Source organism: Simochromis diagramma, unplaced genomic scaffold (genome assembly GCF_900408965.1).
Source record: "Simochromis diagramma unplaced genomic scaffold, fSimDia1.1 OVJJ01000596.1, whole genome shotgun sequence".
Lineage (NCBI taxonomy): Eukaryota > Metazoa > Chordata > Actinopteri > Cichliformes > Cichlidae > Simochromis > Simochromis diagramma.
This window is the reverse complement of record NW_024387245.1, coordinates 23,813,298-23,826,947: the sequence shown is the minus strand read 5'-3', so window position 1 is coordinate 23,826,947 and position 13,650 is coordinate 23,813,298. Positions and strand designations below refer to the sequence as shown.

At 39.8% G+C, this 13,650-nt stretch overlaps 1 protein-coding gene across 2 annotated transcripts in view; it reads left to right on the top strand.

Annotated features, from left to right (window-relative positions):
- dcc (DCC netrin 1 receptor) overlaps positions 1 to 13,650 on the top strand; it is a 409,341-nt gene that overhangs the window by 374,080 nt on the left and 21,611 nt on the right. For both annotated transcript variants that reach the window (XM_040000674.1, XM_040000673.1), the window contains exons 27-28: positions 777 to 1,073; positions 12,424 to 12,572. In XM_040000674.1, the coding sequence (XP_039856608.1) occupies positions 777 to 1,073; positions 12,424 to 12,572 (446 nt within the window). The remainder of the gene's footprint in view (positions 1 to 776; positions 1,074 to 12,423; positions 12,573 to 13,650) is intronic.

Sequence of the window (13,650 nt, the reverse complement as noted above, 5' to 3'; positions counted from 1 at the left end):
CTCTCTGATCAAACTGGCTGTAGTTACACAAGCAGGAGTTTCATCTCTCACGACACATGAGAGTCAAGTTTCTGCATGCTGAAGATTTTTTTTATTGTCTTTTCCTTTAACAAGAAGCTCTTCTCCTTTTTTCCTCTCATATGTGTCTTTGACAAGATAAAACAGGGTTTCGCACAGTGTGGAGAAATTCATCCAGCAGAGAAGCACCAGCATGAAGCTTCACATTCAACAAGAAACAGAATAAAACTAAGACCTGGCAGGGTTTCTCTATGCCAGAGGAGGAGATTGGCATTTTAAATAAAGTGTTAAATTATACAGATGAGATTTATTAAATTTTAAAGACGACTGGATAAATGACAAGCTGTAACTTCGTGAGAGAAGACAAACACAGTAACTGCAACACAGTAGTTTAAGGCCCAAATTTACATGTTCCCTCTGGCCCGTTGTGATATTTATTACTACTTGAGTGTAAGGATGTCTGCTTTTTAAAGGATAATGGACAATTACTAGATTGTACTTGCCTTGTAGTGCCAAAGAACACAATTAAAATTCAGCACGATCTCTTTCCAGAATTTATAACCGTGTTACTCAGACTTGTTGTGATTAGTCTGTCTTTTCTCTGACCGTTCTTTTGCTCTTCGTAAATGGCTAATAGGATGTTTTGTCTTTTCTCTCAAATTCCCCTCGCTAATATTTCTCATCTCTTCTTAACCTCGCATTGAATCTTTTTTTTTTTTTTTTTTGAATCATCCGTTTATCTGCTTCCCCATTCTTAGCTTTGTCCACAGATGCCTCCTCCAATCCTCTTCTCCAGCAACAGCCTCCAACACAACAGACTGCTCCTCTCCTCCCCGGTTCCTCAGCCCCGCCTGGGGAGCACCTTCCCTCGATAGGCCCAGTCCCGGGTGCAGCCACTGCAGCGGTAGAGGAGGCCCAGGGTGGGAGCGGTCGGACCATCCCGACAGCCTGCGTGCGGCCCACCCATCCACTAAGAAGCTTCACCAACCCACTGCTGCCACCACCCATGGGGACCATCGACCCCAAGGTGTACACTTCTATGCTGCCACAGTCCAGTGAGTACCGCTGCTTAATGCATGTGTTATGACTAATAATGTAGGATTTCTTATAATGGACCAGGACTGATTCTAGTGTTCTTGGCAGGAATAATTTTCCTGGAATCAGCAGCTAAACCTCTAGTGGCTGACTGAGCTTTCAAAAATGCTCAGATTTCAGTCTAAATTGTTTATCTTTTGACTTTAGATGATTCTGCTGGAGTTTCTTTCTGTTAAAAGGGAGTTTTTCCTTTCCACCATCTCCAAGTGCTTTCTCATAAAAGGTCATCTGATTATTTGGGTTTCTTTCTAGTACTGCACAGTCTTTACCCAAGGCACTTTATATTGTAGACTGTTGTTTTGATTTGGTGCACTGAACTGAATTATCTGATTATAGATTATCAGTGATTGTTGTTGTTTCTTTGCTTAAGGAATGATGGATTCAATTTAATTTTATTAATATATTTATATTTTATTGACACCAAATAATAACAACAGTTGCTTCACTGTGCTTTCTAATGTGATGTAAAGACCCTACAATAACACAACGAACTCTTCTCTCCTGGGCACACGTGGTGAAGCTGAGAGCAAAGGACAGAAACTAGCACAAAAGGACATCAAAATAAAGTAGAGACTGTTACTCTGACCTAAAATAAACTGAGTGCATGTAGGTGAATAAAATATTCTTTAACCTCCTAAGACCCGAACTCTTCCACGACATGCTTTTTGAATTTCTCTTTGATATTTGAGCATATTGGGGCCCGATGAATGTAAAAAGAAAGAATTACCAGATTTTTTTTTTACCTTATTTTTGTTTTTATGAAAAATAAGAGCCACATATGAGGATATTTGTTTAAAATTTTGATAGAACAGTAGCAGCATAATGTCCTCGTAAGTGGATATCAGGCCCTTGTAGAGCAAAATTGAGTATTTTGGTCTAAATAACCCAAAATGTGATGTCCACATATGTGGACGCCAGGTCCTAGGAGGTTAAGTTAGTATATTCATTTTCTTTCCACCTTTCTTGGAGAGGTACAAATTTCCATAACTGTGGCAGACCACGCAGCCAATCTGCAACAAATTTCTATAAAAATAACACCATTAATAAAGTTTTTATAAAGAAGATTAGAGTAACAATTGTCATGTAAAGCTGTGAATTGTAGAATATATGTGTAGAACATGTGTTTAAATTTCAAAATATAATGATTAACCAAAGCGCTTGTGCTCTGTTCTTTTGCATTAAAGTGTCCGTAATTCTTATTAATTCCAACTTATGTATATTTACTATAATGAAAAGGTCTTTGAATCCTTCACAGTACAAAGCATGCTTAGATTATGAAATGCCAACAGCTTTGTACCATTCCTCTACTGAACCACTAGCAGGACAATAAGTAAAGTTTGTCTTGTAATGATGACATTTTTTTTAAATTCCTCTTCTGCTTTGCGTCTGCAGCCGGTCCCTAAGATGCAGCCTCTTGCTGATTGGTTTGTCAGATTCCAGTGACTTTGTGTTTAAGCTGGGTCTCTCTAGTGAGCCTCTGTGCTTTGCTTAATATTTTATTCAGGGAAGTTGAATGCATTAGCCTCAGGCTTCTACACTGTGTGTGTGTGTGTGTGTGTATTTGTAGAACGATATACTGTAACTGGCCTTGACATTAGCCAGAGGGTTGGATCTGATCTGGACCGACCTTCCTCTGTTCTTTCGTTCACTTTTTATGTTACCTGTCGGTTTCTCCATATTCCATATATCAAATCTCCCTCTCTCTCTCTCCCTCTCTCTCCCTCTCTCTTGCTCTCTCAGGCATTATGTTTGACCAAAAAAAATGTTGGTCTCACGGGAATCAGAGTCCCCTCTGATTCTTTTTACTGGTGTTCTCAGTCAGTCACCATGTTGGATTGAAATATCTTAAAAATATGAGCTGGGTTGAAAATTTTTCACAGTTATCCAAGAAGAACAGAAAATAAAACCTCCCGGCTTTGCTCAGTACCTGATTTTTCTCAATGTCTGTCATCAAAACTCATTTTTGTGGCTTCCTGGCAAAGAATTCAAGCAACGCAGCGGCTGTGAACCTGTCTGCGTAGTTGTTGAGTCCTGTCACATCTTAAAGACCTCACAAGATGATATTATGCCAGTAAATCAGTTCACTCTCAGACTGCAGGCTTACTTGTAGTTCTAAAGCTAGATAAACAGGCAGAGGCTTCAGCTATTAGGACCCTCTCCTGTAGAACCAGCTCCCAGTGTGGGTTCAGGACAGGTGTAACAACTTTGTAACAGGCCCCGGGGTAGATACCCAAGCAAACACACACACACACACACACACACACACACACACACACACACACACACACACACACACACACACACACACACACACACACACACACACACTGTGTATAACAGTAATCAAAAGTAACTGTAGCATCTTTCCAGCTTCCGATCAGCACCATGGACAGCAACTGGGTAACACAAGGTTTCCTTTATGATTTATAGCCATGGCATGTTCTTCAACCACAAGCTGAAACAGATTTAACCTCCCAAAAGTCATTAAACATAAGTGGAACATCTATCATCATTGAAAAAAGAGATTATTAACCACAGATCCTGACGGGCTAACTGGGCCAGTTCAACGTAATAAACAAGTACACTCATTTAGTTTTTCTTTTTGTTTGGCTTATTAAATGTCATTCACAACGCGACTGCACCGACTCTATGATACATTTGCCCAAGAACAAATTGTCGCATAGCTGACGTCAACTGGTCACAAACCTTTTCCATAAATGACAAATTTTCCTCAAATTTCCACAACTGTTTTGGTTTTTTTCAGTAGGTTCAGGAGAAAAACATCTCTACTTTGAAAAGTCATACTTTCCATTTTGACAAAGCTAATGGTTATGGCTGCCTCAGGTCAATCATTGCTTAGTTATGCTTCTGGGTGGAATGGAGACTTCCCATAATGCACTGAGCAGTTTGCAGCCACTGTTAATAGCATTAGCTTTAGCTTTACTCTCTTCTATAGTTTGTGTTGTCGTCCTGTTTGCTGTTCCTGGTCTCTCTCTGCTTCTCTTTCCTGCTTCTCTTTTGGCTCAAACCCCAACCTTCTACCTGAGGTCTCTTCCTGTGAAAAGGGATCTTTAGATTCTTGGCCCTCTTGGTCTCATGCTGTAAGGTCTTTGCTTTGCGATATAAAGTGCCTTGAGACAACTGAACTGGCACTATGTCAGTGAAATAGTTGGAGAGGCGACTGAGACGTCAGAACTCTACAGGTGGCACTAAAGTGAGTTGTCAATCAGAGGTCAGTCACTTGGCTCGGGGATGAGATGCGTACCTCAGCAACTGCTCATCTGACATTATTTCACTTGTCGTTGCAACAAGTCACTGAACTTTATTGATTATCTCTGGTCTCATCACTCCTGACTTCTGCCCTTCTGAGCTTGATCAGCAGTTTCATCGTGAATGTCTGTACCCTACAATAAAGGTAAATAAAGTCAAGCTAACTAATATAATTTCTAATAATCAGGACTTCTCCCATCTGAATCTTTAAAGCTCTGGTTAATATTAGATTGCACATCACTATGTGGTTCTACCATGTCTTTTTAAAACTTGTAAGTACAAAAAGTGTTCCCCATGAGATTCGAGAAAATGAAGTACACTGGAGGCAAGAGCACCACTCCTCTTAGACATTCCCTAATTCCCTCTCGGTTTTCTTTACTTTACTCTTTCTTTGTCCTTTGTCTCGCTTGTTCACTGTCTTTTTTAGATCTTTCTGTCCCTCTGCGCCTCATCCTGTCATACTGTCTCTGGTAGCCTGCAGCAATGAGGAAGGGGGGGGGCGTCTTACAGTACATGTGATCCCTGGGCTCTGTTTGTATGTGTGTAGCTGTATTTGTTGTGCATTTCCTCTTTTGTTAGGTGTGTATCACCTCTGTGTGTGTGCGTGGGTGTATACAGTTCCATTATGGCTCTGTTTACATGCCCAGGTGGCCTCAGATTAACATTGATTTTTGGCTCCTGGAAATCTTTCGCTGAGAAATCGCGAGCCTGGGGCGACAACTCCGAGAGACCTGCCGCTCACCCCGTGACCCCGCCCACCCTTACTTTAGCCCCCTCCCTACAACAGAGCCTCAAAGCTAGGCAGCATTACCTCTATTCCCCACCCCCCTCCAGGGAGAAAAAACATACCAGTGAGCGATGGCTTTTGATGTTCATTGTTGGTCTTGTTTGTGTGTTTATCCAGGTCTGAATGACTCCCTGGGTGAAAATAATGAGATGTTTTCATGGTATAATTGGATTGTTTGGGTGAGACAGAAAAAGAGAGAGGGGAAGAGAGAGCATGTGATGGAGCATGTGATGGAGCATGTGTGAGATTATGTAGTTTTCTTTAGATCAGGGGTGTCAAACAATGCAGCCCAGGCGCCAGAACCTGTGCACCAATGGGCTAACTGGAGGGGTTCATAAAACATGAAGTAATTGCTTGCTTTTTATTTTAGTAAAACTGACTATTATTGCCAGTATGTTGATGCCAGCATTAGCCTGCTAAAAAAAGTAAAAATAAATAAAATATTTAATTTAAAAGCATTTCTAGATTTAAAACTCTTTCAAAAATCCTAAAGGCATAAAATAAAATTTTTGTTTTACTTACAAAATTTCTACATGTGGAGGTTTTATGCCTTTCCACTGTGATCTGTAAATTTAAATGTGCATGTCATGGCAACAAACTCCATGGATGTGGAAAAACTGAAAATGTAGATATTAGGCTTATTAACCATATCAGGCTCAAATTAAACTTTTTGTTGCTAATGCACAACCAAGTCCTGCAGTGGTACTTCTGAGTAAAAAAAACTCATAAAATATGTATGTGGGGTAATCAGGTTGTTAGTTTTTAACTGTTGCAAATCTGCAACGCCTGCCTTGAGAGGGTTAAAACATACTCAGTAAAATGTGTATTCCTCCAACCTTCACTGTAGGCTGCTAACCAATGATTGACATCACAGTCGCTTTTATGTACAGTTTGTGCTCAACTCAAGGATTAAAGATGAAGGACTTTAGAAAGCAGGATTTCTGAAAGCAGTATATCTTGAGCAAGAGGTCCAAGGAGACTGGTTGGCCACCACTGGTCAGAAGAGAAAAAATTATGTTTCCTGATCTATTAGCAGGTGGTTGGTGGCACTTGATAGGTTAAATTCATTGCAAAGAGGTGTACAGTACTGTGTATTGTTTAAGTCACTGAAAGATTGTTCACGGTTCACATGGAAGACACCAACATTTCTTTAAGCAATCAGCAACTACTCGCCAAATGGGAGCAAAAAGAAAACTGAGGCCGTTCAGTTGTAAAAGCTTTGCATCAAGAGGTGCGACTTTTAGTTTGTAGAGCAATGATCTCCATTTCCTGTTTGGGTCACATTTTTTTAAGATTAATTGCCAGTCTGAGAGTCATTGGCAAATGTTTGTAAGTAGGTGGGGGTTTTCCATGGAAACTATGGGTGAATGCAGCTATCTGCTAGCAATCAAAGCAATGACAAGGAGGTTTTTGGTGCAGCACCCAGTTACAGCCAACAACACTGAGCCCAGCCTCTTGGCCGCTGGTCATGGAATACACATTTTTACCTGCCAACCAGAGGTTGCTACAGTGCTGCTGACAGGTCTCTTGGTCTGCATGATGTTCAGCGTTGTAAATCCAACCTCCTTCAGGCTTCTTTCTTGAAATATCCATGTTGCATCTTTCAAAACGATGTGATTGAATCATAAGTGAATGCTGTCAGCAGCTTCTATTTTTGACCTTCAGCTGAAGCAGACCACAGAAACCTCCACCGCTCTGCTCACTTATTTTATATCACTTTATAAATTGAGACCTTCTTCTCTTTTTAAATGGAGTCTCCAAAGCCCATCTGCAGACTAAAGTGTGATGGTGGGCAGTTATTCACCTAAATTGGCCTGAATGTGCGGTTTAATGCTGGAAGCTGTAATGGGATTGTCTGACTCAGTGTCTGATACTGAGAAAAGACATTACAGCCACAGCTGGAGGCAGACACAGAGCCAGCTGTGATGGATGTTTTTAAGGGCACACCTTCATCTTGCCTCAGAGGAACAGCGATATTACCAATGAAAAGCTCTGGTGCTTTAAAATGGTTATCTGTAGCAATTGAATGGTCGTGTTAGGGCGGAGAAAGAAACGTGTTTTATTTTTTTTTATATTCTCAAATCATCCATTTAACGACTCGTTTTCTAGGGATTGGAATGATTGCTACCCTTCACTATACAAACGGCATGGTAGTTTATTCTAAGGGTGATGCTACAGAAAATATCAGGGGTTGGTAAAGTCATTATGGTTGAATGTTTAGCAAAAATATATTGGTGCAGTCAAGAAAAAACTAAGAACAGGATCTGAAACGGTGAAACACTGACCCACACTGACAAATAATTCATGTTGTATAATTATCATTTCATCATCATGCAGATAAAAGACAGGTCAAAGCTGTGATCTCGTATTCTTATGACCTTTTACTGGCCACATCATGTTAGAGATGAAAGATGAAGGTGTTTTGAAAGACTGTACCTGCAGGCATGCAGAAATTGTGATGGGGGTTTAGAAGAGGATGGAGGGAAGAGTTGGTCTTCAATCTGCAGTTTGATCAGACATGGTGAGGTGATCAGGATGTGCTCTGAGGCCTTAAAACATCAAAGGCTTCATACTCACTTTGTAATATTCAAATTAGAAAGTTTAAGGTACTTCAAGTCTCATTTTACAGGAGCCAGTTTTTACCAAAAAGACAGGAAAATAGGATTAACAAAACCTGATTAAAGGGCATGAAAAAATGTAAATGAGATGTTTTGCTCACAAAAAATCATATTGAATCTTTTTATGAGGTATTAACTTATCAATAAAGTTGACTAAAACAATATCATAGGGTAGCAGGCTGTTATCGATATTATGAGATTCTGTCATCATGTAGAGATACTAAGAGAAGTTGATGTGAAGTAAAAAATTCTTACTAAATTAGGAGAATAATAACACTAACTTCTGACGTATATTGATACCGTATCAGTATCGTAATGTTATAAATCGCCCTGCGATACACTGGTGACTTGTCAAAGGTGCACTTGGTGTTTCGTCTTAGGCTCGTCTGGGATAGGCTCATATGAAAATGGATGGATATTACACAAAAGGAGAAGCACAGTTTTACAAAATCCAAATTAGAAAAAAAGTTATATAAAACAAACAAACAAACAAAAAATACAAAGTAGAAAACAGTTTTAAAAAGGAACAAATGTATGAAGTAGGACAGATTTTCCATCTCTTTTTCTGCGGCTGCAGAGCTGAATACAGCCTGTCCAGTAAGTGGTGCTGAGGGTGGTCGGGGTTTCCATGATGGATAACATTTGACTTCCTCTACACGACAGCCACAGTCATTTGGATGACCTTTGCATCAGCTGATGGAGGAATCCAAATAATGTATTGATTCAAACTGAATTCAGACTGAACCACATCCATCTGCACTTATTTATTTTTGGCATACTGCCAGAAATAAGTGCAGACTGAAATAACCATCTGCTTTAGATAACCAGGTCCCTGACTGAATTGTAGCCAGCTCTGAATATAAACTGCTTTCTGTTTCAGAGTTTCTCTCCAAATCTTGAATAGAAACTCAAAAAACTATGATGGCAAGATTGTAATATACTAATATAATAACATAAAAGATAAAATTAAGATAATAAAACAGTATAAAAAATTCTAGATAAAGTACCAAAAGTCCACATTTTAAATTTGAATATAACTTTGAGATGTTATACTTTACAGTTTTGTAGTATTCCCAGTTTTTGTATCCCACTAATAATAATAATGATGATAGTAATAATAATAGTGTTACTGTTAATTTTTTTCTTCTGCACTTTCTGTTTTTTTGTTTCTTTTCATCGTAGAAACTGACCTCCATATAATTCAAGTAGAAGAAAACTATTCTAAGCCTTGGATCACAAAAATCATTGGTCAGGTAGCTAGAGACACGCATGGGTCAAACCAGACAGAAAACGGGAAAAAAGGTAAACAAGCAGACAAAGAAACATAAAACTTTTCTATGAAACGGATGAGACGTCGTCTGACTCCCTCCAGAGATGCGATATCTTCTCAAAGACAAGTTTTTTTTTGTTCTCCGGATCAATAACCCCGCCCCTTCCATCTTCATCTCCTATTGCTGTAAATCTTTCCATCTTTGCTTTCGACCCAAAAGCAGACACAGACACCTCTGATGTGACCCCCGGCGGGCATTTCACACCTCCACTCCTGCTTGTCTGGTAAATATATCCACCTCTCTCTGAGCAGGCGAGCCATGGGTCCCCCCACCTCCGCCCCCCATCCCTCTCTGACAAACCCCCTGAGGGTGAGCTAGGCACCGTGAAACTCTCTTTTATGGCTTTCTCCACTGTGGATGTGTAACCTTTGCTTCAGCTTTATAGTGCGGCAGCTCATTGTGTTTTTCCACATTTTTTTTTTCTTTTTTTTTTTCTGGAGCTCAGTTCAGTTTGGATTCGGTCTGACAGCAGCGTGCTGAGAAGTCATACAAACGCATTTGGTCGTGCTTCAGTTGGAAATGAAGCTGGCAGCAATTTCTCCACCAGACGTAGAGACATTCAGAGCCGCACAAGGTCAGTATTACTGTGAAAGCCGGACTGAAAAATACAGACTCAAAGCCACTCTGGTGCCCGTCCAAGGTCAGTACACTCCACAAGTCTAGATGAAAAATGCTAAGCATATTTATATTTTTAGTTCCCTTCTTCCAGCTCTGGTGGGTGAAAAATGCAAAGATACAGGTGGTCAGGTTCAAATTGTATACGCAACCCAGTGTAAATGACATCTGACTGTTGTAGCCACACTTCTAAAAGATATTTTAAAAAATGACAAAACAAGCTCATATTCAAAGGAAAAATAAGGTAATTGAAGGATCAGTGGTGTAGCAATCTCTGCTTACACTGTATTACAGTATAACTGTGCTAGCAGCATAAATCAGCTTCACTCATTTGCAAAAACTGTAGAAACCCCGATAATTGGTCAACTCCTCCATTGATTAAACACAGTTAGATCAGAGAGCCAGGCCAGCACTGAGCCAGCACTGTCAACTTTTGCTGACAGTGTGCACATTTTGACACCAATTTTGTTTCTTTCAATCAACAGCCAGCATGACTGCAGTGTTTCTCTAATTCCAAAAGAGTTATACTTCCAAAGCCAGTTATGCTTTTATAATGTGATAAAAAGGACTTTGCTGCCTTCTTTACAAATTGTGTATATTCTTTGTTGAGCGTGTGGACAGTTGGTGTCGTACTTCTGTTGTTCGTACAATTACCTGTTTTCCCATTTTGTGCTTTAATAAATTACTGCGTACACAGTATAACGTGAAGTTTTCTACACCGTTAATGTTTAAAGTAGTTTAAAACTTGGCAGTCTCCGGTGTAATCCACTCCTATCGAAGATGTTCCAGGTGTTTTGTTTCTCAGGGAGCAGAATAGATGTATCGATCAAGTGAAGTGAAGTAGTGCAGGGCAGCGAATGGAGGAGGGGGCTGTGGGTGGAAGAAGCCTCAGGACGTCTTCAGATATGAGGAGGCTATTCAGGGACTCAGGGATGAGGAAAAAAATGTCTTTGGTCTCCAGTTTTTTTTCTTTTCATCACCTTTGCTTTGTAGTGCGTATGGGGGGATCTTTCAATTTCCTGTTTGTATTGTGGAGACAGCAATTACATGTATTTATTGATATATTTTGTCTTTTATTCATTAGTTTTTCTTCTGCTTGAATGCCAGTTTTATTTTGTTCCTAGTTGCTTTCTTTCCTTGTTAGTTGACTTTGTGGTCCATTCCAAGTATTTCTATGTTTACATTTCATTTTTATTGACTAAGAGCGGTGGACTATACGAATTAGAAAGTGTTAGATGAGTGGGTGGATGGATTTTCATGCAGATGAGTGAATGGCTCAGACTCTAAATCTGTTTGCAGTCTGATGGCTCACTTAGTTACATGTGAATTTGTCATTTAGAGCAATCAATAGGAGCTCTGTGTTATCAGGTCAAACTACAGACTACATGGAGGTCAGTATTAAAAAGCAATTTTCAGGAAACAAGCCATTCTGCAAAACAAGGCCTGGCCTGATTATCTATTAATAAAATTTCACTTTGTGGAACAGCTCAATAGTAACTGCAGGCCACAGAGCCTCAGGCAACCAGACTTGTAGCCAAAAGAGGAGAAAGAGCATTAGAACCTTTAATTGCTTTGACTAATACTTTTGAAGTCTGTAGTACCCCCTGGTGGCCTGCCCAGTTAGCAGTTCTAGGTACTACCAGAGGATAAGTACCCACTTGGGATATCCCCTGGAAGTCAATAACTTCCGAGCCATTTTTCCGTTTGCATAAATGCCTCTAATATTTTTAGGCAGCTGTAGCTTAGGAGGAAGAAGGGGAAGGCCAGTAATTGGAAAGTTGGCAGTCCCCATGTTGAAGTGTCCTTGGGTAAGATATTGAACCCGAATGTGCCTTCACTGCATCCATCAGTGTGGGATCATTTTATTCTGTGTGAGCACTCATACTACACACACATAATAAAGTACTATGGATGTGTGTGTGAACAGATGAGTGTGGTTTCTAGATAAAAGTGCGTTGAGTGTCCAACAAGAAAAAGTACCATGCAAGTACTCATCCATTTTAGAGAAACTCTAAAGTGATGCAATACCTGGCCAGCAGTCGGTAATACAAAGGTAACTGTTGAGGTCCTTTCTTTTTTTATTGTCGTCTTGTTTCAATCGTTGTTTTTTGTCTGCAGTTATTTGTTTTGTTTCTTTGTGGTGGATTCCTAGTAGCAAGTCAAAGAATATAATACTACCAAAGATTTTTATGTTTCATTCAGTGTTTCCCATCAACACTGTTGAAATGGGTTTCTTCTGAAAACAAACCAGATGACAATTCAACAAGGTCAGCGTGCACATCCATCTCTGTTTGCAAGAACCAGCAGTTGTCACCCATCCTGCCCGGATTATACTTTCCCTGATATTGTTTTTTCCAAACAGATGGATTTTCCCTCTATATCTTGATAAAAACCTTCCCCCATCCTCATCGCTGACATCACCCACATTTGGTGGAAAACAACTCAAAATGAGAATGTAAAACAGGCCGTATACAGTGACATTCTAGCGTCATCGACAAGCACAGCATTCATTAGGTTCAGTTCAGTCATCCTAGTTGTTGTTGGAACATCATAACTTAAAAAAGTGGACACTACACGAAAAACATTTTCAAATTTGATGTCAGCAAGTAAAAGTTGAAAAAGAAAACCCAACAACCCCAAATCCCAGAAGCAAACACTTGTTGAAAAAAAACTTCATCTGTGTCTCCAGGTGCGAGCCTCCCGAAGCCCCAGGTGAAGACGGCCTCTCTGGGTCAGGCCGGTAAGGCTCGCTCTCCCCTGCTGCCTGTCTCAGTGCCCACGGCGCCGGACTTACCAGAAGAGGGAGGAACAAAACCCGCGGAGGATTCAGCTGCCAACGTAAGTCTGCATTGTGAACATGTTGTAGCGGGCGTTGCTGATTGATGTTTTGCACTACACCAACATCACAGAGGCGAGTGTCCTTGTTACACATTGTTTCTGTGGGCCTTTAGTCATAGAAACAATGAATGTCTTTGTGTTTATGTTAAATTCAGTTGCAGCATTGATTTAAAACTGTTTAGACAGCTGTGTGTTCTATGTGTTGTTATAGAAACCATGAATCACAAATAGTTACTCCAGCAATTGGTTGTATCAACTGGTGTTCTGCTGCTCAGAACTGTTTGAGGTCATCTACTGAAAAATCCTCTTAGAGGTTTCTTTGAATTACTGATTTTGGTCCTTACTGTTCCTAAATATCTTTTGGAGGAACCTTTGAGAAAAGATGGATACACAACCCCCTCATGAAAAAAAGAGGCCTAGGAGTGGCTAAAAGTTCATGTAAACTGCTAAAATATTGTGCTAAAAATACTCCATGAAAACCTACACTTTAGAAGAATACATTTAAAATATTATAAGTTATATTTTGCGCTTCAAATCTTTTTTTCCGAGGTGTATCCTTATATTTAACAATATTATACTGCAAAGCTCATATTTTTTACAGAACAGTATTGTTATTTTACTGTTGTTGTAGATTAGAGGAAGTTCAGTGTAAAGTAATAGTTAAAAGCTATCAAACCTAGCAACCTGGAATTTTACAGCAGCTTTTTAACAGTGTAATGCCAGATTCAGGTGCCAGTTTCTCTTATACTACTTCAAGTAATATTTTATTGTTTCTGTGGTAGTGATTTGTTTGAAATTGACTGAAGTAACTTCTTTGAAAGATTAAATATTACAAGCCAGTTATTTTAAATGAGCTGTAGTTTCAGTATAGTAATGTGGTATATAGTAGCGGCAGCTGCAGTAAAAGTAGTATGGATTTGATATTTGGCATCTAGGCTCCATGAGGAAATACATACCTCAGCAGGGAGTGAGCAGAGAATCGGGAGTGATGATAATAACTTCCCCCCCTAGGGGAATGTTGACTCAGAGCCTACAGGTGGATGTTTGCAGAGGTGGTTTTTGAAATGCTACGTGCACA